The following is a 26,458-nucleotide window of genomic DNA, read 5'->3' as shown; positions in this document are numbered from 1 at the left end:
ACGAATTCCCCCACACTGAGGCATTCAGCCTTCACTGGACCAAGGTCCTCCTCTCCCACCTATGACCAACAAGGCCATCCTCCCCTACTTATACAGCTGGAGCCATGGGTCCCTCCCTATGTGCTCCCAGGCTGGTGGTTTAGAACCTGAGAGCTCTGGTTGTTTGGTATTGTTGCTCTCCCCATGGGACTGCAAACCCTTTCAGCTCCTTCAGTCTTCTCTCTCACTCATCCATTGGGAACCCCATGATCAGATCAATATTTAGCTGTGAGCATCCTCCTCTGTATATTTCAGGCTCTGGCAGACCTCTAAGGAGACAGCTATATCAAGCTCCTGTCAGCATGCACTTCTTGGTATCCACATCAGCGTCTGTCTTTGGTGACTGTACAAGGCATGGATACCCAGGTGGAACAGTCTCCAGACAACCCCTCCTTCAGTTTTTGTCCCATGAGTTGTCTCCATATTTGCTCCCATGAGTATTTTGTTACTCCTTCTAAGAAGGACCAAAGCACCCACACTTTAGTCTTTCTTGTTCATGAGCTTCTTGTGGTCTGTGAGTTGTATCTTGGATATTGCGAGCTTTTGTGCTAAGAACTTTCATTTAGTTCAAAAGTGATGTGTCCTGCTATTTCCTGTCAATTTTGAGCATGTGGCTTGTTTCTTTGTGCCTCTGTTTCTTACCCATGGAAATTTCCTATTTGTATTTAGCTTGTGACTCAATGTGGTGCTATATTGAGAACATATAGCCTAAACCTCAAGAGAGAGTCATTACTTTGCAAGGCACAGATCACACTCTAAAGTAGGGGATTTAAAGAGAAAGAAAAAACTATTTTTTTTTATTGTGAATGTTTAGTCTAGGCATACATGACCTTTAAAAGCCACTTGCTGTCTCGTTGCCAATGACATAGTTAATCTACTTCCCAGTTTCTCATCTATAAATTATACCACTCACTGTAAACCAGAAGCTGTGTCTACTCCTCTACCTGGACTAGGCCAGACAATTAGCTTGCCTGATTATCGAACAAGTTCCTTTGCCTCAAATAAAAAGAGAGTCACATCCTTTTCTGTTTTTATTATATGAAGATAAGCAGGTAGCCCTAAGGCCTCCCCTGCTTGCCCCCTTCCACTTTTTTTCCATCCAGCAATGGCTTTATATATCTCAAGCTGTTACTACACAAGCTTATTTGGTTATACTTATATGTTGAATTTTAACTGCTTGGAAACAGGGAGCAAACTGCAAATTTAAGTTGCTAAATTAACCAGGACATTGCTATTTTATATTACAGTGGAGATATGGGGTCAGTTTATTCTATGAAAACAAGGCAGCTTTCTTAAGGGACAGACTTCTTCTTGTAATTAAGTTGAACGTATTTCTAGCCATATTCAAAAGAATGTGTGTTGAAATCTCTGTACACAGGAGTTTCTTTACAGAAGCCTTTAATTCCTCATGTAGTGTTCAAGCATGTTGTTCATGGTTAGTTGCTTAATATTTAATAGGGCTATTTTTTCAAGATGTTCACTTAAAATAACCTAAGTATCTATATTAAAATATTTAGTGGGTCCATCAATAAGATATCACATATACATTAAGTAAAGGAATATCTTCCATATTATTACCATATACAGTGATATTTTAAAAACATGGTGTTTATAAATATAACCCTCTCTCCACTAGCCACAGACACAGACCTTGAGAAATCTACCATTGCCATGTAATGTCTGTCCCCAGTCTCACTGTAGGGGAATATGACTTCTCACCTGACTATTCCAGATGACCTGTGGGGAATCCTGATGGTCTGTCTGATCTATACTCTGTGAGATTTGCCAGTGTGCATCAAGGAGAATAATTAGCTTTAAAATTGCTGCATGTGTTGAAAGTCCACAGAAAGGAAATCACTTGCATTATTTACAGACAGATCACTGCAGGAGCCCATGTAGCTGTTTTAGAGCCAGGACTCCTGTAGTTTCTCAGGGGATACAAAATAATTGTTACCTGCTAGGAAGTGGTCTCTTGGATAAGGTGTTCCATCTTTTCATGGGATGGTATAGCACTTGGGAAATGGATAAGATGCACGTGACTGTTGTGGAGCCCCAGTCCTTCACATTTTTGCTCCCATTCACATCAATCATGCTGGGATTAGAGATTCCCAGACAGGTGCTGTGGCACTCTGGCATTGCTAGTTCTTCATTGTGTGACCCTGAACAACTCTGTAATCTATCTTTCCTCTCCATGTTATCCAAAGCAAAGTTACTGTAGTAGCTGTTTAAGGATGCCTTCATCACTGGCATGTCCTTAACTGGTTGAGATAATTCAGAAGTAAGATTTCTTGATCTGTTGATGCTCCAGGGGAAGGAAAACATTATGAGATTTGGTTGTACAAATTGACTCAGATGGTGGATTCGGGGAGCTCCACTCAAGACTGTTTCCAGTAAGCTATTTAGTTAAGTGTGACCATATGTACTATTTCATCAAATCCGTCTTCAAAATGAAGCTGTGTGCATTCACCATTCAAATTGAGTTGTGCTTCTATCTGGTTTAATACAAAGTAAAATTAGCTCGATCCACCTATGGCACATCTCAAGCCCTCAATTCCTGTCTGAATACTTAGTGTGAGGGAAAAGCCCCAAGAGTCGCCACACTGAAAAAAAAAAAAACAAAGAAATAAACAACAACCTAAGAAACCTGGTTAGTCATCCAGGGAAGCTCATTCTTTCTGAACAGAGATGTTACAGCTGCTCTGTATGATCACTGTTAACTGTGGGCAGATGCCCACTATTGATAAAGCCTTGCCACATTACTTCCTGTTAAAGCATAAATGGCCTCCTTTTTTGGTTGCGTATGCCTACTGACAATAGCTGCCAAAAGAGTCTGCCTTCCAGAGACTGAGTACATATCACATTTACAGAGACAGAGTCCAGGCGCCCACCTGACTGTCTCCCAGCAGTATCTCTGCATGTGGGGGTTAAATGAATAACTTCAGCTATGGTGACTAAGTGATTCTACCGGAGCTGCAGCTCTCTGATGCAAATGCGTTGTGATTATGCAGATCCTTCCATCGACAGACAGACTTGAACATGTGTACATTGCTATTTTCCTACTATATACCTACCCTCCTAAGGTCCGGGAATACTTCAAGCCTTCTTCATACATGCTTTTCAGCTCTAGCATCCATTCACTTTTCTGTTCCTAATGCTGGCTCTTTTCCCTGCTGCAATAAGTCTAGAGTCACCCTAACAAAACAGGTTTTCCCTCGCCAGCAAAGGCACAAAGTACAATACAATAATTAGAAGTGTTTGATTTTCTCATTGTGTGTGGCATTGTCGTGCATCATAGTTCAGTGACAGCATGGCCCACCTGGGAGACAAGAGGACTTAGAGCTGTAGTTCTACCTTGGTCCTTACATGGGAGAAGTACTGTGAAAGAAATGAAGTTCACAGGAACCCATGACGTGGAAGTTTCAAGGACGGATTGCATTATGACAGGAGGAGAGAGCATCCTGCTCTAAGTGAACAGTACAGGGAAAGGAGCCATGCAGCTCTCCCACTGCCATGCATGAGAAGCGATCTGTACAGCAGAAAGAGCTGGGGCTAGAAAACCAAGGAGAGGTCAGATAATGAACCTTTACTCTAAACCTCAACTTAATTGACTGAATGATTGATTAATTGATTGACTGATTGATTGATTTGAAATAACTTGAATAGATGCATTTAATGGTTTATAGAATTATAGACATGATTAGATTTGATCTTAAGGGTTTCCATTTAAAAAAACTAATATTTAATATATAAAATTTTAATTTTTATTTCTTAAGTACCAAAACCGTATTGCTATAGCTCTCTCACTTTCTCTCTCTCCCCTCCCTTCCTTCCCCTCTCTCTCTCTCTCTTTCTCTCTCTCTGTGTTAATGTGTGTCACCTGTACATCATTGTGCAAGTGCATCTACTCATGTAAAGACACTTGGAGGCCAGAGCAACACACTGTGCATCCCCCTTCTAATGCTGTCTTCCCTTTTGCATTGGCACAGGGTCTGCACTGAACTGGAATCACATCATTACCGCTAGTCCAGCTGTAAGCAGCTCTCAGATCCAGCGGTCTGGGAGCCCCAGTCAGTGGGGTAGCAGATTGAGTAGGAAGATCTCATGCCTGTCTTTTACACAAGTGCTTAAGATTCTGATTCAGGTCTTTGCACTTGTAGGAAATATTCTTACCCACCAAGCAATCTTCCCTGCCTCTGTGCTAAGACTTTTAAAAATATGACTTCTTATTTATATAATCCTTTCAGAACTTTACCAAAATATTCTGTAATTATCTCTATATCAGAGGCAAAGATGCTAAATATTTAGAGAGGGCAATTAAAATTTCTACATTTATGTCTTTGAGATCTTTAATTTAAACTCACCCATTTAGTTTTAAAACAAGAGTTTCAGCCATGGCCCAATAAATATCACCAGAGAAATTTTGAATGAAAACAAACAGATCTCTCAAGTTCTCAGACTAGAACTTTCTAGGGCCAGGTTATGGACCCTCACAAATTATAAAAGTTTCCCCAAATAATTTGGAGATACACAAAAATGGGACCAGGGCATCATGAGTACTGTAGGGAAAACGTTCTCATGGATGTTTAAGTTGAAGTCACAACTGATGAAAATGTAGATAGAAACAAGCTAAGGACTCACCAATAGATGAATTAGTTAGCAAAATGTGGCCTACATAGAAACTATCAATTCTCTCAAGAGAGTGAAACCCTATTTTTTTTTTTAAAAAAAGCTGGAGCTAGAGTATATTATGGCAAGTGCAGTAATTCAGGCACCGAAACACAAACACTATGTGATCTCCTTCACACGTGGCCTTAGAAAAACTTGATTTCATAACAACTGAGAGCAAAACGTATTTGCCAGAGGCTGGGAGAACAAGAGACAGATGGCTAGCTAAGAAGCAAATGTCAATCAAATGACCCAAAGCTTTAAATAGTCTAGAAAAAATAGTTATAGTGATAGTATACTATTTCATGTTGACCATAGTGATAACACACACTATATATAAAATATACTTGAAATAAGTTTTTATTTATTTTGTTCTTTGACAATTTTGCACACACATATATATTACATACTCTCTCCTTTTGCCTTCTCTTTTTTTTAACCATACCTACCAACCCTCCCTCACCACCTCTAAAAGTCCCCCCTCCAATTAATGGGTTATGTTTTATTATTTGTGACCCATTTCGTTTAACTAGGCCCATCTTTCTGACTGATCATAGAGTTGGAACTAGACCAGTTCTTTAGAGCCTATTGGACCCTCAGTAGGAAAGCAAAGGTGCTTTCTGTGACCCCAAATCTATCAGGAGTGGTTAGCTCATCAGTGAGACCTAGGGTCCTCACTGTCCCTCTTCCACGCATACCTGAGTGTTGTAGGGCCCAAGTCTGTGCGGGCCTCTGCACTAGCATCAATTAGTGATGCAGTGGATGCATTTTGATGGCGACAGCATTTTGAAGTCCTCTCCATCTCTAGCCCTTACATTGTTTCCCTCTTCCACAGTGTTCTTTGAGCCTTGCAGGAAGGTTCCAAAGGTTTGTTTAGGACCAAACACATAGCTGCCATTTCTTCATAACACCTTATGCAGCTAGGTCTGTATCTCCTCAGTCACTTCAATTCAGTGGGTATAAATACTACCCTGAATCAAGGTGAAAGTAACATTTTTTTTGATGGATGTAAACATTGAAAAGAAGATTCTCAGCTTTAATATTCTTGCCACAAAAGATTAAATATGCTGATGAAATACTGGACATAGAAATTACATGATTATCTTTCTACCGTATCTACACCGATCAAAGCATAAGATTATTTCCATAAGTATTCAGTTTTCTATCAGTTAAAAGTAAATTTTAAAAATGAAGACTTTGAGGTCTGCCAGCATTAGGCAGTAATGCCATCTTATTGTAGCGTGAATGGCCATAAACTTTGTGTCCCAATAATAGCATCCCAAACTCTCAGAGGGCAAATATTAAATAAAAAAAATCACAGAATAGGGTAGCTTTTAATGTTTCTTTCTAGTTTTAGTTTAACAAAGAAAATATATGGACTTTTTTTTTTTTTTTTTTTTAAAGATTGACAGGCAGCAAAGAAAACAAAGCCAAAGAAAGTATCGGTAAAATGGAGAAGGTTAGGGAGGCCTCAAAATGGGACAGAAGACAAGCTGAACCTGGGCTGTTGAAGTAATAAGGCCCTGTCTACTGATGAGCCACGGGCAATATCAAAGGCGCATTTACAGAATGGTTCCTTTGCAGTAATTGTGAAAAGACTCCCTTGTCATTACAAAGCACTTTTCTTCCTGGCAGATTGAAGAATGCTTTACCAACCAAATGCATCCCTGTAATATCCAGACCTCAGGTCCAACATAATCATAAGTTGCCTTGTTATTATGGAGGTAGCAGCCCCATTTAATAACATATTAAATGCATTATTCATTTATGTAACTCAGACCCAGGGACAGCTGCAGAGATGGAAATAGAAACGTTGTGTGATGCAAAAAGCAGGTGTGTGCTTACTTGAGTAAATTAACTCTGTATTTCTGCACAATTTTCTTCTAAATTTCAGGGACAGGTCTGGTGGGGCTAATGTGATACCATTTTCATCCAAGAAATAAAATGGTTTCAGAATGGATTTTAATGAGTGCTTTAAAAAAAAACTCGCCAACAGGCTTCTCTGTGGCAGATTCCCAGGGGGACCAATTCGTGCGTTGGATTTAAGCAGAGTCCTGTGGCTACGGGATTAGGGAAAGCCTGAAGTGATGATTGGCTAGAACTGCAGCAAACAAAAGGAGGGCTCTGTCTGATGATGCCAGTGGTGATGGAGTGTCCAGGCTTCTATAGCTGCTTGCCAAGGCCAGGTGTGCTTAGATACTAAGTGATTAAAAAGCCTGACCACCTCCCATGTACACTGAGCTTTGCTGCAGAAACACGCAGGCAGCTTTGATGCAATTAAACTCACCAGGATGCACAATTATCACAGAAGGTTTTGCCCATCAATTTCTTAATATCTTTGTTGATAAGAGAATGCTACCATTTTCCAATGCCTGCACTCAAGTGTGTTTGCTTCTCTCTCTCTCTCTCTCTCTCTCTCTCTCTCTCTCTCTCTCTCTCTCTCTTTCTCTCTCTCTCTTTCTCTCTCTCTCTCCCCCCCCCACCATCTTTCTCACATATCCTCCCTCCCTTCTCCCTCCCTACCATCTCTCTCTGAAGCCAGCCTATTCTCCTAAACACCTAAAATGGACTGGCATTCAAAATCCTCAGACAGGACAATGAGGCACCCCAATGGACAGTGATTTTAGTGCTAATGCAAGGGTTTGGAGATCCCCTGATGGTCCGGATGTTAAGCCCTTAGCTTTATGATTATTAAGAGAGGAAAACACTGTGAGGATAGAGTCAGCCCATCTTTATTGGTAGACAAGTTGTTTGAGCCATGGATGATAAACTCTAGGCATTTCAGCATTTAACTGATACAGTTATGGAGAGTTCACCCCCCCATGCCTAGCTTTGCATATATCTGTGACACAAGGGGACCATTGAGGGGCTTACATTGCAAACTCACAGATAGGAAAAATATCATGCAAGGATTCCAGGCATGTAAATCCTTAAGACTTAAGAGATCAGAAGACGATCAGTCTCATTCCATTTAAAGAGACACTGACATATAGTAGAAAAGAGAGTATATGTTCATATGACCAGTGATCGAGGACCCTGGCTGTGTGATACTGAGAATATTAGTCAACTAGTTAAATCTCTATGTCTCTGTCTACATTTTGGAGATGATATCAGTGCCTTCCTCACTAAGGATGTGTTGACAATAAATGAAGGAAGTCGTGCAGAGAGCCTGTACCTTAACAAGAGCACAGAAATTGTTTTATAAATGTGATTTCTCTCTCTCTCTCTCTCTCTCTCTCTCTCTCTCTCTCTTTCTTTCTTTCTTCTTTCTTTCGTCATTTTTCCATTCTAGTCAAGAAAATGTTTTAGAGAGAGAGAGGGAGGGAGGGAGGGACAGAGAGAGAGAGTATGTGTGTGTGTGAGAGAGAGGGGAAGCTTTGCTGTAGAGGGTGAATAAGCTCTAGGCAGCAGGTAGAACATGAAGGAACAAATGAATGCTCTCTAAGGGATTAGCAATAGAGATGTGGCTGGAGCCAAATGAGCTGGCTTGGGAGAACAAGATCAGAGATGCAGAAAGCTTGTAGAGAGCATTGTTCGTGCCTTAGAGACTTTCAACATATCCCGAGGCTGTTTGGATGCTGTACAGGTTGCCATATTTTTAAATAAAATAGTTGGTAATAGCTCACCGGCACTTACCAATTTAAAGTAATCTTTGTAAATTAATTCATTTAATCCTGCACATAATACACTACAAGGTGAATTAAGTATTAAGGGTTAACTTAGTTCTAACCCATGGTGTCTGAAGTTCCTTTTTTTTAAAGCTTTTTTCTTTCATACATTACGTCCTGACAGTAGGTAAACATCTCACTTGCTTCTCAGTCCTAGTGTTATTTTACACAGCTGATCTGGAGCCACGCAACAGAGGTATAGATACTTGCTAGGTATCAATGGATGAGAAAAGTGCCTACAGGCCAAGTCCAGTTCACTGCCAGTAATGTAATGAATGGCTTTTAACACGGGACTAAATTTATTCTTTACATGCCGTCGATTCCAATCTCCATTAACTAATTCTTTAATTACATAATTCTTTTACACATTGTCTATGCCGGTCTTAAGATTTGCTGCCTAACCCTTGATTTGGGACAGTGGGAAGCTGGGTATAATTGCTTCTAACTTGAAAATGCACATAATAATCTATGCTCCCTCTGATTCACAAAGAGCCATATATATATATATATATATATATATATATATATGTTTATATATATATATATATATATATAAACATATATATATATATATATATGTTTAGTATTACCCTCCCTCATTCATAGCTTTACATGCCAGTGTTTGATATCTGTGCTCAACCACAGTCTATAGGAAAAAATCCCAGGGCTAAATGGTTCATATGTCACAAATTGTGTTGCATGCTAAGATGAGCTGTTGCCTAACTCTCCATGCCTGTGCACGCATCTCCACACATGAGTCATTCCCATGACTTCGCCTAATACTACAGACATCACATTCTTTAACATCCTCAAAGGTGTGAGGCAATATTTTGAGAGAGAAGCTATGCTCACATGAATTTTCTGAGTCTTTTACTATTGGTGTTTACATTGCCGTTGCTTTTTATTTTAGCGGCTTGTTATGCTTGATTTATAAATTAATCTTCATTTCTAGGAAAAAGTATACTAGCTCCAGAGTACTATTTGCAACCATAGAGGTCCCACTGGGTGACCTGGAATCTCTGTGCACTGCACAGGGGCAAGGGAGGACAATTGTGGTGCTTTTTCCTAATCCACAAATATATGTTCCTTGTGTTATCATCTAAATAATCTATTTATGTATATGCAAGGGATTATTAATGCAGTGTTGAGACCACGTCTTTCACCTCTGCATATCTCATAGCACACAATGAAGAAAGGATTCATCTGCTGAGTAGATGATCAAAGAAGTTTATGGGAAGAGCACTTGCTGCTGTTAAGGATCAACAAAGGGCTACATCATTCTTAAGATTCTTAAGTGTCAAGCTGAGTGAGAGTTTGCCAGATTAGCCCCCATAGCTAGCTACCAGCAGGGTACCATATGTTGATACAAATGACCCTCTTGTTTTGTTCCTAGCATTCACATCAGGTGACAATAGTGACTCCAGTTCCAGGAGATCCAGTGCCTTCTTCTGGCCTCCACAGCTACTTGCAAACCAGTAGTGCACAAACATGCACACACAATAAAAATCAACTTTTAAAAAGTCCATGAAAATGCTGCTTCTAGGTAGTATTTCTTGGTCGGTTTTTCCCACTGTTGGGTGTTGTGTCTATTACCTTCTTTGTCTCTGTTCCAAAGTATGTAACAGGAACAACTTAAGGTAGGAGAGCATTGTTTTAGGTCACAGTTTAAGAGATACAGTCCATCATCTCAGAAGATAAATGGCAATGGGAGCTTGCAATGCAGCTGCTGCACATCCTGCTTGATTAAGAACCACAGGGCCAAATCATCTTTAAGGTTCACCCTGAGTGAGAGTTTGCCAGCTAGCTCCGCTACAAAAAAGTACTAACCCCCTCCCCCAAAGCAGGGCTACCAGCTGGGGACCATATGTTCAGACAAATGACCCTATGGAGAACATTCTACATATTCTACATTCACACACTAACTACTAACAGGCTTTTTTTTTTTTTTTTTTTTTTTTTTTTCATCCCAAAGTATTGCTAGCAAGGTGAAAGGTAGGCTGTTTGGAGGTTACCGATCTTCATGCTAGGCTGTGGTCTAGTTAAGTTTCAGTAGGAATCTTCATTACACGAGCTGGTGTCTGACTTGTGATCTTCTGCCTTTAGGTATAGGAAGGTGGTCTCCAATAACTGTACTGATGGAGTGAGAGAGCAGTACACCGCCAAGCCACAGAAGTGTCCAGGGAAGGCCCCTCGTGGGCTGCGGATTGTCACTGCAGATGGGAAACTGACAGCAGAACAGGGGCACAATGTCACCCTCATGGTGCAGTTGGAAGAGGTAAGGCTGACTCTGCTCCACCCTCTGCTTTGTATGGCAGGTGATCTTCCTAGTGAGTCACGGTTTTGTGTACACACCCTTTGCACGTTCTCAGGTTTTTGCTGTGAGTGTTTTTGTTATTTTTTTCTACTTTCAGCTTCGGCTTTGCGGTATCATCTCACTTTCTCTGACACGTTCAGTTTACTGCAAGCTGGTTTTCACTCCTTTACAGTAGTGGTTTTATTGGCATTGTTAGGAGAACACATTTTCAAAATGTGTTAATGATCTCCCCCGCCCCCAGTAATTTAACACAGACAGAGATTTAACCAAGTGAAATGGGGATGGGCTTTTGCCTCTCTCAGCCTAACACTGGAGTTTTTCTTTCCCAAGTCAACAGGCTGGTTAAATATACTGATCAAATATAGCACTAAGTTATATATTAGTATAACATCTTTGACAGTTGGGACTTTGTATCTTGGTAGCACTCCGAGGACATCATTATGAGCTCTGATTACTCTTTGACAAATTATATTTGTCTAAAATTTCTGACTATGTAGGTGGAGAATAAAAGAAAAAGTATATTCTATGTACTTAGAATATATATACTACAAAGGCATACTTGTCATGTTGGAACTAGATGGTTTCTAAGAATAAGCCCATTAAATAAATTACCTCAGACATTAAACCAGGCCATAATCGTGTCTTCTGCTGTATTACTGAAATGCAGCCAACATTCTATTCACCTTGAGTACGATAATGAGATTCTCAAAGGAACTAATAGAATCAGCGTTGAAGTATACAAGGTTGACTTCCAGATACCTCTTCTGATAGCCAGTTGACTCTGGATATCTCCTATGCATCAGTTGTCTGGCATATACATTGCCACATATGCACACGCTCATTCAGTAGATCTGGTGGACACAGTAATTCTCATTATAAGAAATTACAATTACACACAGTGTTACTAATAAAGAAAGCGAACAAAAGCAAGACAAGTAGGAAGAGTTGGGAAGAAGAATTCAGAGGCTGGTGACTGGAGGGAAAGATGGAGTAGCGACTGTGCAACGTCAAGCTTGGAGATTTGGTTTCTTTGAAAAACATGGAAATATTATAAGAATATGTTTCAGTTTTAATCCCAGAGGTGGGATTTGGAGCTGCCTCAGATTGTCCACAGCAATGGACTATGATTTGGCTCATTGTCTACCAGGGACATGATTTTGCCAACTGTAGATAGTTTGTATAATTGTGTGTTGTTTGGAATTCTTCAGACATTTCTGAGGGTGTATCAATCAATACTAGGGCCCTGTGAGATGGTGTGGGTTGCTGTTTGTTGGTTGGTTGCTGTGCCTTGTTGCTGGTTGTAGTTTCAGTACTCAAGCACAAAGAAGAAACAAGAAGAAAGAATTAAATATATGGATGGCAAAGATCAAACTTGCCCAAGAAACTCAATGCCCTTAGAGTAAGTAGTCTAACTAAAACAGACTAATACCAGGAATCTTTCCTCAGATTTAATCTTCTCGGTCTTGCCTAGAGAAGTCAATCTGTAATAGATTGACAGTCTATGATGGAACCATCTCAGGAAGATCACATGCTAGTTTTTAGCTTCTCTTAGATGGCTTATGGCAGAAAAGCAGGTGGAGAAGGGAAGAAGAGAAAAAGAAACCACAAAGTAGCCAACTGCTTACTCAAAACCATATTTATTATCCCTACTCCTATTATTTTGGAGTTTATAATGACCTTACTTCCTTTTTTCCTTGCTCCAACCTATCCATATAGTCCTCCCTTGTTTTCATTCAAACTATTTCCCATGACCTCTGTTTCTTTAATTGTACATACAAGTAACGTATAGATTGCACAGATTCTATTCATATATTTAGGAGTTACATATTTAGGAGTATGTACGTGTGTGTGTGTGTGTGTGTGTAAAACACAATTGTAAGTATTTTAATTCTAAATCTTTCCATGTCACTGCCTTTCATCGAACCCAGTCTTCAACGAACTAAGATTCTTAAGCATTCTTTATTGAAATTATAAGGTCACAAGTAAATTTAGGCTAAATAGTATCATTCCTGTCCATGTAAACTATCTATCTGCTAACTAACATGTAGCATGTTAACATGTAATCTAACTATCTGCTTCAAGCTCTGATATACTAGATTGCAACAAACCAAATGTGCAGAAAGAATGAGATAGAGAGAGGGACAGAGGGAGGAAGAAAAGTGAAGTTAAGGAGAGAGGTGGAGGCATGGAGGAGGGCTAAAGGAGAATGGCTAGAAAGGCTGGAATTTGCTCCATAATTTTATAGTTCAGATGCTACACTGTATTATATGGTGAATCAAATTTTAGATCACTCATCACAGGACAGGCTGAAAGCATTGAGTAGATCAGAATAAGAACACCAGATTAGGTCATTTTAAAAAAAGGGATAATGATGGAGAAGAATTACAAATCTAATCTTATAGGTAATTTATAGTTGCACCAAAATTCTCCAAATATTTACAAACAAATTTATAACAGCTTATTTTCAATAGTTTTACCCAGGAAACTGCAACACATTTGAAAAGAAGTTTTTAGATGACCCCAATGAACCAAGAAATGGATCATGGCCATGGTCTGAGATTCAATATTCTGAAAAGATGTCAATGTTGTACACATTGACCTCAGAGCCTGGCAATCCTAATAAAAGTTTTCAATATATTTTGTGTTAATATTTAGGTTGCTGTTATGCATGAAAATTTTAGAGCTAAAAACAATGATTGGCAAACATAGAATGGAAGATGATTTATAAAGTTGGATGACTTAGAGTTGATGGATTGTGTGGCTAATAATGTACTAGTTACCAAGTCTGATGACATCAATTTAATCCCTAGGACCCACATGGTAGACCAAGATAACCAACTTAGGCAAGGTGTCTTTTGACTAGTAGCATGTGTCAAAATGATATATATATATCATTAAATATTTAATTAAAAAATAAAATTTGGGTGTCACGAATAGAAAGATTTGTTATTTAGATCTCCATACACAAACCAAACTAAAGAAGGGGATAAATAAGAAACACAAGCTCATGTGTTTGTATGTGTGTAAGCATATGTGTGTGTAATTTAAATAAATTAAATTAAAATATCTGCAATAAATTATGTAGGTATTATGCAACCATATAAAAATATATAATATACAAAAATAATTCTAGTCATATTGTCAATATATTTTAAAACATATACGGTTGTAAAATACAAAGAAAAGTATCTTTGCAAACTTGAGTCAACTCAAGGTTTTTAAAAGAGCAAGCAAAATTCTATAAGTGTAATGGTAAATATAATTCTGTTAGACTCCATTCCAAATAATAATTCTGTTCTTCATATCCTTATTTTGAAAATATGAATCCCCAGTGAATGTACATTAACACCTAATTGCAATAAAAGTCTTGTAACTAGAAAGATATAAATAAATACTACAAATCAATAAGAAAAACATTGATAGTTCAATTAAAAGGCAAAAAATGCTAATTTAGGACATTTTCAAAGATGGTAATCCAGCAGGCAGTCTCTTATAAGAATTGTCATTATCAGGGGCTGAAGAGATGGCTCAGTGGTGAAGAGCATGTTGTGCTTTTGCAGAGGAAGCAGATTCCCTTCCCATCACCCACATGGCGGCTCAAACACATCTATAAATCTAGTTCAGAGGATCTGTAACCATCTTCTTGCCTCTGCAGGCACCAGACATACATATGGTACCCAGACATAGATGGATGGGAAACACTCATTCCCAGCAGAGTAAAAATAAATAAAACATTTAAAATGTCTTAGAATCAATGTACATCAATGAAAAGCAACTTAAAAGTGTAATAACTGTAATAAAAGTTAATACATATTATCTCAGACATGTGTATGTTAAAAGAATGATGATCAAGTACTGTGGAAGATGTAACCAGTCATCTCTGTGTAATGGCAGGTTAATTGGCATTGCCACTTTGGGGACATTTTGGACAGTAAATATCTCACAGAAAATTTGGGCAATATGGACAATTTTCAATTACTTGATCTGGATAGTACTGAATAGATATGCCAATTTAATACAAATTAATTTTCATATTTAGTGATTTGTATATTTAAAAACATTATTCTTCAAAACACTTTCATACTTTAATATGCAAGAATTTCCTATAAAATACAATAGTTATACTTTGGGTTGTTAAAAAATAAATAAAAGCTCTCTTGGAGTGTTTGTGTATTCATCTTCCATACCAATACTCTAACCTGAAATTATCTACATGTTAAATGTAGAGTCTCCAGAGGCAGGAAAACTAGCCATAATTATATCAAAAACACAGCCTCTTGAAATATCAGGTGCTTAAGCTATGGCAGAATGAGACTGCATTCCATTTATGAGAGCATAATACAATCAAGCTTAGGGAGTAGAACTTTGTGTCTGGGTTCATTCTGAGCTTTACACCGTGATAGAGAACATAGTTCAGTTATAGGAGCCAGGCTCTCAGCTGCTGCACACACACACACACACACACACACACACACACACACACACACACACACACCACAGCTCCCTCTGTAACTAGAACATCATGCATCTCAGACTGGGCTGCAGATGTGGAAACACTGTAAAATCTGTGTCTGAGATGTGTGGATTCCTGCCCTCTGGGGTCAAGATGGGAAAACAATGTCCAATGAGTTCATTCCAGCTGAGAGCCCAGAGCAACAGCAGCAGAGATGAAATCTGCTGCCTTCTGCTGTCAGACACAGCTCCTTCGCACTCTTGTCTTCTGAGGCAGAAGACACAGTGACGACTTCTCTCCCATCAGCAGAGCCTGGAGACTCCACATGTGATGATAGGATTCTAATTAATGACAGCTTCTGTTTTTCTGCTTCTCTGTTGACTCTGTGCCTCTGCATGGGTGGTTCATGCGATGAACAATAAAGAATAAATGAAAATCCAGTGAGCATTAACATCTGTACAGAGGTAACAATTCGGATGTCAGAAGTGTAGTAAGCACTAACTCTTCTGGTTTGTAAGAAGTTTTCCAAAGCATATCTCAAGATAATCCCATGCCAGCCTTATGCAGCTAGGCATATTCTCATCAGAGGTACAGACAGAAATAGTTGCTTACCTGAGATCATGTGTCTACTAAGTAGGCAAGCAATACTTAGCTTCAAGCTTTGTCATATCTGGATGTTTTACTGGTTCCCTGAAGTACAAGAACTAATTTTGATGCTAGAACCTCTTGTATTTTCCAAGCCTGGTTTGGTTTTCTAAACATTGGTTGACGATAGGTAACAACCATGATTGGGATACAAAAAAAGAGTTGAGTTCTGGTGCAGAATCAGGCTGGCTTATGGCTGCCCCTGTATTGTCATATACAAACTTAACAAACCTATCAAAAATATACTTCTGCATTTCTCAAAAATATTCATAGCTTATCGAAGATGTTCCTACAAACAGAGTAATTATTTCTTTTCTTGGATTTTCTCACTTTGTTCAACATAGCCTTTATTACTGTGTACTTTATTCTAAAGGGTATCGTTAAACAAGATATGAAAGTGATACCCAAGAAGTTAATGTTTATGTACATTGTACTAAAGATTAATCTATTTTAATCTATCGCTTAGTTGAAAAAAAATCTAAGTATTGACAGGCATAGTGGCACATGCCTTTACTATCAGTACTTGTGAGACTCATACACACACACATACACACACACACATACACACACACACACACACACACACACATATATATGGCAATAAAGAAACCATAGGTCTCTATGTCCTCACCATTTCCTGAATTCCATTTCTTACTTGAATCTGATACACCAGATACTCTGAAAACAGTTCATGCCTCTTGTCCCACACCTAGTACCATGTTTTGCAACAAGAGAGATATTTATGTCATGCCTCTGAAGTTAGAAAAGTAGTAAGACTTCTGGATAGCAGAGAGACCCAAATGTCCTTCCTGGGTTCAGATGCAGCATCAGCTCTATGCTTAGTGCAAGAGCAAGTGAAGGACTGCCTCTTCATGTTGGTATCAAAATTGCCTTTTGTAACTCAAAGTTTGTGCTTCTGCCACATGTTCATTCATGCTTCGCCTTTCCTGTGTTCCTGTATGACACTAGGTGAGCATGAAGTCTGAAATATTCTTCCTTTTTTCTTAGCAACTTGTATTTGAGCTCCCTCTGTGCAGTCTCCATTTTCTGTACATATCAACCAATCCACTGAACCAAAGAAACTGAATGTCTTCCTAGAAAGTTGCATATGCACTTAATTTGTTTTTCAATAAATATTTTACTAAGAGCCAATTTTATCATGTACTTTCCATGTATTACAGAATTTATTGTGAGAATGTACGCTTTGAGTTAACTGGGAGCTCTATAAGATAGCAGCCGTGCAATCATAGGAAGTAGAAAGCACTAGAAAAAAAAAACCACATAAATAAATCTAATCTGCTGCATGAGAGTGTAATAACATTTGAAATCTCTCGATAAGCCATGGATATCACTGAAGTAGAACTCATGTGACCGTGAGAAACGGCTTCAGTGTCTGTGCTCCAAATACCTAATACATCAATAGGGGGAAAAACACAATAAGCATGTGTGGATGTGGATCACTTGCCCGAGGAGAGTAGAGATAAAGCCCAAACTTGAAAGGAAAAGTCTCTTAAACTTAAGTTGTATCCCACACATCTGAGAGCCTTCATCTGAAAGCAAGATCCCTTCTTTCATCCCGAACCAGTGAGTGTCCTAATTCCAATACGAGTATTACTGCCAACTCCGATGAAAACAGAGCAAAGAGAGTTTCTTACTGACAGGTGGAATCCAAAGTCAGGACATGTTCATGCTGGTTTATAATCCTGCGTATTACTATGTATATCCAAGCCACAGGGTTGGTAGGTTTGGTATAAGAATTGAAACCTCTTCGTGTAAATAGTGAATGACACCGCTAACAAAACCTAGGAAAGAAACAACTTAGCAACATAATCTTTCAAGCAAACAGTCTCTATCTGACGATATGCAACTTTATAACTGTAACTCTGTCATGGTTAATGAGAAATCCTACTGTCATCCTTGTTGCCTTTAAAGTTATCTTACATGTAAAGAAGAAGCTTAATTAGGGAGAACACAGTGGAGAGATGAGGGTACTTTCACATGTCACTAACTATGGCAGAGCCAAGAGCACATGCGTATATACACACTAGGCAACATTTCATCAGTAATTATTATTGTCATTAATAACTGAAACCAATGCACTATTGTTTCTTTAAAAACAACGTAGTTGTTCAAGAAACCAACCCAGGAGGAAAATGAAAGGATTCGTGAGTTTTCTGTAAAACAGTCTCTAAAACATTTCCAGCTACATCTGAATATTATAAAGAAGTATTTTGCTCTGAAACCCAAGCATGTAAGGAGAGGTGGCATGTCTGTAACCTCATTCAAAATGGATGTCCTCTGGACCACTAATGAACATCTTATAAGCCCGAAGACTTTCACCACCATCACTCAGCTCTGCTGAGAGATCCAGTGCAAGCACTGGCAGGCACGTGGTGACCAGGAAGGACCTAATCAGTCTTAGGAACTCAACAGCACTAATTTAGAAGGCATTTATTTGAGAGTGCTGCTAGCCGGAAGTGGTATCTGTGTGCCATAGAAGTTAATTAAATCTGTTTAAAACAGCTGTAAGAATAAGGAGAGACAATTCTCTGCATATTTTAAGGCCTTAAAATTAAGTCTGAGGCAAGGAACTAAAATAAAAAATTGGATCTGTATCTCATTGTTTCAATACTTCAATTTATATACCAAGGCTAGAACTCAGTAAGCAAAATTCTTGGTTATAGGTTCTATGAGATTCAACTCTAAAGCACAAGCAGTGGACTGTGTCATCATTATATAGTTTCCTGCCAGCTATAATCTTGGATACTTTAAGAGTTACAGGCTCATAAAAGTCTCCCAAATGCCATAACACACACACACACCAAATACTGCAGAGTGCTTTCTGCCCTCTGATAACAGTAAAAGACACTTTGGATGAAACCTCCCATAACCCTTCTTTGTTTGAAGTGGGAACAGAATTGGACATGATGTTTCCTCTATGGGAAAGCTTATTTAGAGACATAAGAAGCAGCAGAGAGACTGCAGAGAGGTTAACTTTAAACAGGTGTCAAAGCTGCTGCTCACTCAGTTCAGTCCAGGAACCTGCTATTTTCCCCTCCTAAACAAGGAAGTGGGGAGTGACTTCAATGAGCCATGAGGTTTGAGATTTTTCTCTTGTCTTATTGCTTGTTCCACTCAGCTTTATTTTCTTTTGCCTCTAAGAATGAAGTGAGCCACTTCATTTCTTTCCTGTTCTTACCTGAGGTTAAAAGGGGAGAAAGGACTGAGAGCAATGTGAGTTGGTTTCAGGGAGTGGTCTAGTGTCTCTATCTCAAGTTGCATTGGTTAGCAGCTCTTTCTCGGGTCTCACTTCTCTCTCATTTCAAAAGTGGACCACATACATAAGAAGGTTCATATTCATTACCCAGAGACAACCTATGCTTATAATTTGTCTTAAGAAGCCAAGAGAAAACCTTAGTTTATTAGGGAGAGTTCCAGTTCAGTGAGTATTCCAGAATCTGCTCCCATGCTGTGATCTTCAGTTTGGATTTTCAGTGCTGCCCTCCTTCTTTGAGGACTGACCATATTAGCATTGGCATCTCACTGCACCATTGAGGATGGCAACTGCCTCTGGCCTCTGGATGGGTGCTTCATTACACTGTGCAATTCTCATCTGTAAGACAAGTCTTCTTCCTGCAGTCTCCCACCTGTCACTCCCTGCCCCAGGTGATCAATCCCAAACCTCAGCACTGCTGATGTGAAACTAAACACCTACCATGTGACAGCAACGCTTGGATTCGTCTTTCATCTTTACCTAGAAGTTAGTCCCCCTCCAGCATCCTGGAGAGATATTGGCATACCTATGTATCTCTAATATTACAAATTTCAAGTATAACATAGAAATCTTGGCTTATCTGAAGTAGAAATCACAATGGAGGATAGTTTTCTCCCCATCTTGAATTTACAAGTGAAGAAGTTGAGAGTCATGTGTACCATGTGTGGCGTGAGGGTGATCTAGCTGTGACATGTCACCCCACTAATCAGTAGAGATGATTCAGCACATCGGACTGCATGGGAAGATTCCATGGGAGCATCCTCCCTCACTGTCCAACATGTATCTCTTCTAGAGCTGCACATTCATTTAAATAGGACCGCCTTCTTTGCAAGAGAATCATTCTTCTGCTGAGGTAATAGGATCCTCTCTTGTTGGAAGGCTCAAACTGGCTTTCTAACATGCAGTCTATTTCAAAGGACATTTACCCAGCTTCCCTAACAGAATGCTGCATGCAGAGATTTTTAGGACACCTTTCTCTCTGTGTTGGACTTCTGCACACCTCTGTAACCTCACTTCTATTTCACTGTAGCATAACAATTTCAAAAAGTAATTTTGCAACTTCGCAAGGAAAAAGTCTCACATCTTGTTTATGCATAACTTGATTAATCTGTCAATGGTGGTAGGTACAAAACTTTGAAAGCTATTTCAAAACATTAGCAATAAACTGAGAACACAGCAATGTTCTAATGCTCTGGGATTGTGTGTGTGTGTGTGTGTGTGTGTGTGTGTGTGTGTGTGTGTGTACCAAGCACCATGTGCACATTCATGTGAGTTCTCTCTTGTGAAAACGTTATTTATATTAAAACATAATTTGTTGGTAGTAAAATTATGTGGAATTTTAGTTTTATTTTTCATCATTATATGCATTTCCATATACCCGCAGGGGCTACACTGTGCTTCTTCCCCTTGCTTCATTTTGCTTTTAATGAAGCTTTTATATTTCCAGGACATAACTTACTACTAGAGAAAGCTGGTCGCCCAGGTTTATTCCTAAAGGAATCATCCTACCACTAATTTTTTTTAAAAAAAATGTAATTTTGTTCTTATTACGTAGCTGAGTGTTTTGCTTTATGAGTGATTTTAAAATGCCATTCAAAAGCATTTATAAGATGTATGTCTTTTAGTAGTCCCATGGTTTTTCTTCCTAAGCCTGTGGAGGTAAAATCCTAAAGCTACCATTATGCAGTGGCGATAATACAGCAAAAGTCCTTAATTGCCTGAAGTACCCGCACAGAGAAGCCTCAACTTATAGGCCTGTGTCTGCTCACAACAGCTCTGTCTCTTCTCCCTGCTCTGTGTGTTCTGACCTATTGTAGACTCTGGACCAAAGCACAGAAGACATAAAAAGTAAATAAAAGGATAAATGGATTCTTCAAAAATGATATGGTGCTTTAGACCATTCACAGGATTAAAACATTTTGTTGGAAACTCTTCATCCAGACATTAGATCTACAAGCATTTGTATGTTTGCTTGAACAAATTTCCAAAATCAGACTCCACAAGGAGCCCATGGAAGCCAGCTGTCTACTTTCTGTCCTCACAGGATGGAATATGATTTAGTGTTTCTGGTCTGATTTTGCTGGCATCCTAACATAAACATACTTGATTTTCCTGGTGAAATAATAAAATATGATGTCCTTTGAAGTGTGATAGCTGTTTCCCCTTTGGGTCAAAACCACCGCGATCATTATTGTCTTGCTTATGGAGAAGCACAAGAAATCTATGTATTTGGAAAAATATCTACGGTTTTGAAAACCTTCTCAGGCCATGCAATAGGAAGAAATTGACAATATTTGGCCACTATATGTCATCTCTGAGGGAGTCCAGAGCTCTGCTTTGAAATGGAAAGCCCATAGGACATGATGCTAATGAGATTGATGGGAATACCTCTGCTAATCTGGGAATAACTTTGAGATTTCAGCCATGGCAGCACATATAGAACACAAAACCCAAGGAACTGAAAATGCACTCGAAAAAACAGTGAGAGCCTCAATGATCTCTTATCTGGGATGGGTGTATTTTTGTGCAAGAAGGCCTTACTTTGGACTTACAAAATATTATGTGGAGACAGCCAATGTGGCCTCCCTCATTACTCTCATCAAGGTACTTCAGTACTGAAACATACATATCAGGGGTCTTCACAAGGCAGTCCTGTTATCTTAAAGCACATGGTGCACGACACAGGGATTCCCTAACATTTCTCTCTCTTGAAGAATCGGGTTTACGTTCACAGGCTTTGGTATGGTTTAGTTAGTCTTTGTCTGTCTTGTGCTGCAGTAACAAAGTGATTCAGGAGAGGTAACTTGTAAGTAACAGATGTGAATTTCAAACAGTTCTAGAGAGGGTGGAGTTTAAGATCCAGATGCATGTCACATCTGGTGAGAGCCTTCTTGATGCTTCATTTTATGGTTGAACACAAAGACAAAGAGTCCCATCACGTAGGATGAGCTTCAGAACCTCCGAACACAGACACTCTCAAGAACAGGCCTCCCTGCAATAGGCAAACAGGCCAAGTTCGTCATGTTATAGGAATCTACTTTTAGAATAACTAACCCACTCATATGAAAGCCCTGGATCCATTCATGCCTCTCTATGTGCTAGACTGGGATTGGAAGGTGCTGTCAAAGTCTGGCAGTTAATCAAGCTTATGACTTATCAAAAGTCACTCCATATTTAAAGATATACAGTAATATAGAGATAAGCAATTCATTTTGCAATGTTTGTTATATTCATATGACCTCTGTCCCCTTTTAAATCACAGTATTTCATAATTTTCTCTTGTCTGCTCATCTTTCCTCCACTCTTGCTGCTTTGTTTTGTCTTACTCTAGGGCAAAAGACATCAAGCTTTCTGTATTCTCACTCCAGTGCTCTGACCTACAAAATTGATCTGCATTATTTTCGCTAATTTTGAATAATACTTGGTTACACAGTTACTTCTCTACATTGCATTTTTGTCTAAGGATCTAGAAGCCCCTGCAACACGCGGTTGTACATTCTGAGGCAAAGCTCCAGCCAGTGTCTGCATGGACAGAACTCCTAACCCAGACCATAGCACAGTGTTTGCCCTGAGGGTCTCTGATTTCAGGAGTGTCTCACTGTTTCCCTTTAGGTCAGGGGCTGTCAGTGCTGACTCACTGAAGCAGTTATTTTCCCATTCTTCTCGGAACCTGTTATAGGAACTGAAAGGATCACATGCCTACCACGTGCTCAGGTTATCTTGGCTTTATTGAGGTTACCTGATGAATTTGTTTTTCTGTGGCAGGAGTCAGTGAAACACTTAAGAGTATCGTCATATGGATTCGCGTGACTGTTGTGCCTTTCTCTCTTTTTTCTATCTTTTCTATCTGTTCTGTGACTATGCTCATATGTACTGACCACCAATGGGGAGATAGGGGTAAGGAATTGATGGGAGAGCACAGATGTTTGCTGGTCTTGATCCAGTTACACTTACAGAAGGGACAGCTTTCTAACTTGTTGAGTTGAAGTAACTCAATTATACACAAGATTTCTCTGAATATTGATTAGGGACTTGTCTATTGTAGTCTCTATTTTCCTTATGCCGTAACCATTATACTTACCTCACCAGAGAATAGACAGAAAGTATAGTTTCTGGTTTCATTCCAAACCTTCTTCACTTAATAAGTATGATCACAGAGAAAAAATTATGGTCAAAGCTGGGAATAGGTTGAAAGAAGAAGCGAAAGTGATGTTTTATCTTTGATACCACTTCTCTCTCAGTCTAACAGAGGATTGAACTAAAGAGACAAGTTAAGCCACTGGTAACACTAAAACTTCTCACATTCTCTAACTAGCCGGATGGCATTAAATGTCTATTGAATGTCTCTGTTTCCACCCGCTGTGTCTAATAAAGATTAGAACTTCCTATCCTCTATTTCAGAAATCTTGACAGCCAAATGACATAATATGAAAGAAAATATAATCAACCTATGATCACTCGATGCTATGCTTTCCTGAACAAGACCAGCACTAATGACAACACTAGTTGACATGCTAACAGAGGGAGGAAACTCCACAAAGTCCTACCCTAGATGAAGGGCTACTACTTATCTGTGGCTGCTGAGGAAGGGAGAATTGGTTTCTTCCCAGAGAGAGCCATCAACACTGGTTGTCCAATCCTAAGTGGTCAACCATGTACACATGTACACATGGACAATAATAAATAGACTCAGTGTATTATATTTATGTGCATATAGCAATATATATATATATACATATACATATATACATACATACAAACAAAATTAAATATGAAGAGGTTATGAGTGTATTTATGTGCATATAGCAATATATATATATATATATATATATATATATATATATATACATACAAACAAAATTAAATATGAAGAGGTTATGAGTTTTGGAGAAAAAAGGAACATGGGAGAAATGGAGGAGGAGAGCACAGTACTGATGTAGACACAATACTTATATTTTTAAAAACCTCAAAAGAATCAATCACATTAAAAAAATGCAAGCACATACAAATGCACACTATTCACATTGCACTGAACACAAAAGAATTATCTGCAGAAAGTGTACCAGACATCCTCATTACAAGCATTAATAAAATGTAGAAGATACACAGATTACCCCAGTATCTCCCAACACCTAATTTTCCTAGAACAGGTAGTACTGACATTTTAGTTTTTGAGGCACAATTCATTATGTACCCCAGGCTGACCTAAAGTTTACCAAGTACCCAGGATATACTCAGAATCATGGTCATCTGTGAGCCCCATGCTTTCAGGTGCTGAAGTTGCAGGCAGGTGTGAGCCACGATACCTAACCAAGCAGCTGCTAATTCTATGTACCTCAAAGAACTTGGGGACTGAGTAGCAGCCCACTAAAACTGAATTTACTTCTATGCGGTTTTATCGAAGCATGCGTGTAGCACACATACTCCTGAAGAGGGCTTCAACATTCGACATAGCCCCAACTTCACCTACGGATTATCTTGAACTATAGCAGGACCGATCATTCTCTGAGGGACCTTGAAGTACATGGTCTCTTGGAGAGTAATTGGATATCTTCATTAAGGGGAAAACTAGTATCAGCAATATTTACACAAATACTTCAGATGACTTGATCCCAAGACTGGGAACTCTCAGAGTTAGAGGCAGGCACTCGAGCTGGAGAGATGGCTCAGCCGTTAAAGGCTAGGCTCACAACCAAAAATATAAGAGGCAGGCACCCCCCTGCTGTAGCTTTTTCTATCCATCACCATCTAATCTGGAATATCTCTCTTTGGCTTCCCAGTGTATTAGGGTGCTTTTGGATTCATCCTCCACGGGGAATACAGAGTGATCATTTTGAATAAAAACTATCACTTTGCCATGTCCCCAACACTCTTATTTCATACATTTTGTTGTCTTGCCATTGTTCTTAGAGGAAAGATGGAAATCAGAAACTTGGCCCACAAGACCCTAAAGGGTTTTTTCTCTCCTCTATCATATAGTATATTCTTATAAACTTTCTTCTCATTCTTCCTTATCATCAATTTTACTGTCTCCTTTTGCTCATTGGTCCTTGAACACCAGGTTCTCATTGCCTGGGTTCCAAAACCTCCACCTTCTTACTACTCTGCTTTGCTTTCTTTTTTCAGTTCTCAGCTCTCTTGCTCTGGAAATCTTTCCTAGAAGTTCTCAATCAGAGTAACTTCTATCTCTCTCCCTCAGGCACAAGCTTTGGTCACCATGTATCTAGCTGTCCTTACAATTACCCCTACATTCGTGTTTTAAATTTAATGGGCATCTCTCTCAAAAGTGGTCCATAAAGTCTTAAAAGCTCAAACTACATTTGCAATGCCATTGCAGCAGTTTACTGACCTGCATTTTCCAATTGAGAATCTTACATGAAATACTCTATAATATCTATATTTGATTAATGAATGAATGGATGAATGGATGAATGAATGAATGAGTGAATGTGCCAGCTTGTTCAGGCAAGGGATTATCTAGGACTTAGGCTATCATTGATATCCCTACCTTATGTGGATATTAGAGTCTAGGAAAATAGAAAGACGATAGCAGATGAATTCCAAAGTAATCGATGATTATGGTGTTGTTAGCCACTATGTTAAAAGCTCTTGAAGGTCAACGTCTGGTCTAGTCCATTCCACTGAGTAAGCAAAGCTGTAACTGCAGTGATGTTATCTGTTACCTCTACAGTAAGACGCAGTGCTTGGACATTGTGAATCTTCATTCAGAACTCAGGCACAAAGGCCTGCAACTGCATCCAGGGTCCTGGGGACTTCCTGTTTAATTGGAATATGGTATTCCATTGTCTTCAGAGTTCTCAGCACTGACTGTGTAATGCCTGCCTTATTACTAATAAACTAGTGTGAATATTGAATGAAGTCTTTCACACCCAGGAAGAACATTATCATGAGCAGAGAATTAAGAATGCTATTAAGTGAAAAAGCCATCATGACAGCTAGACAAACAGAACGTGTGTGTGTGTGTGTGTGTGTGTGTGTATTTGTATTGTATGTATGTGTGTGGTTGTGTACTTGTGCATGTTTGAATGTATGTGTTTGTATGTGTGTTTGTATGTTTGTATGTGTGTACAGTGTTTTTATGTGTGTATGTTTGAATGGATGTGTATGTGTATTTGTGTGTATGTGTGTGTATGAATATGTGTTTGTATGTATGTTTATATGTGTGTGCATGTATATGTGTTTGTGTGTATATGTGTGAAAAGTGTTTGTGTGTGTATGTGTGTGTATGGGTGTATATGTGAATGTATGTGAGTGTCCATATGTGGCTATGTGTTTATGTTTCTTTGTTAACAGTTATCTGTGTGTGAATATGTGTATTTATATGTGTGTGTGTTCGTGTGTATGGATGTGTGGATGTTCTTATGTGTGTATAAGTATGT

At 39.0% G+C, this 26,458-nt stretch overlaps 1 protein-coding gene across 6 annotated transcripts in view; it reads left to right on the top strand.

Annotated features, from left to right (window-relative positions):
* Positions 1-26,458, top strand: part of Sorcs1 (sortilin related VPS10 domain containing receptor 1) — a 503,533-nt gene that overhangs the window by 428,395 nt on the left and 48,680 nt on the right. For all 6 annotated transcript variants that reach the window (XM_034507532.2, XM_076924054.1, XM_076924083.1 and 3 more), the window contains exon 18: positions 10,476-10,647. In XM_034507532.2, the coding sequence (XP_034363423.1) occupies positions 10,476-10,647 (172 nt within the window). The remainder of the gene's footprint in view (positions 1-10,475; positions 10,648-26,458) is intronic.

This window comes from Arvicanthis niloticus, chromosome 1, assembly GCF_011762505.2.
Source record: "Arvicanthis niloticus isolate mArvNil1 chromosome 1, mArvNil1.pat.X, whole genome shotgun sequence".
NCBI classification, from domain to species: domain Eukaryota; kingdom Metazoa; phylum Chordata; class Mammalia; order Rodentia; family Muridae; genus Arvicanthis; species Arvicanthis niloticus.
Note: the sequence above shows the minus strand (reverse complement) of the source record. Positions and strands in the feature narration are given on the sequence as shown.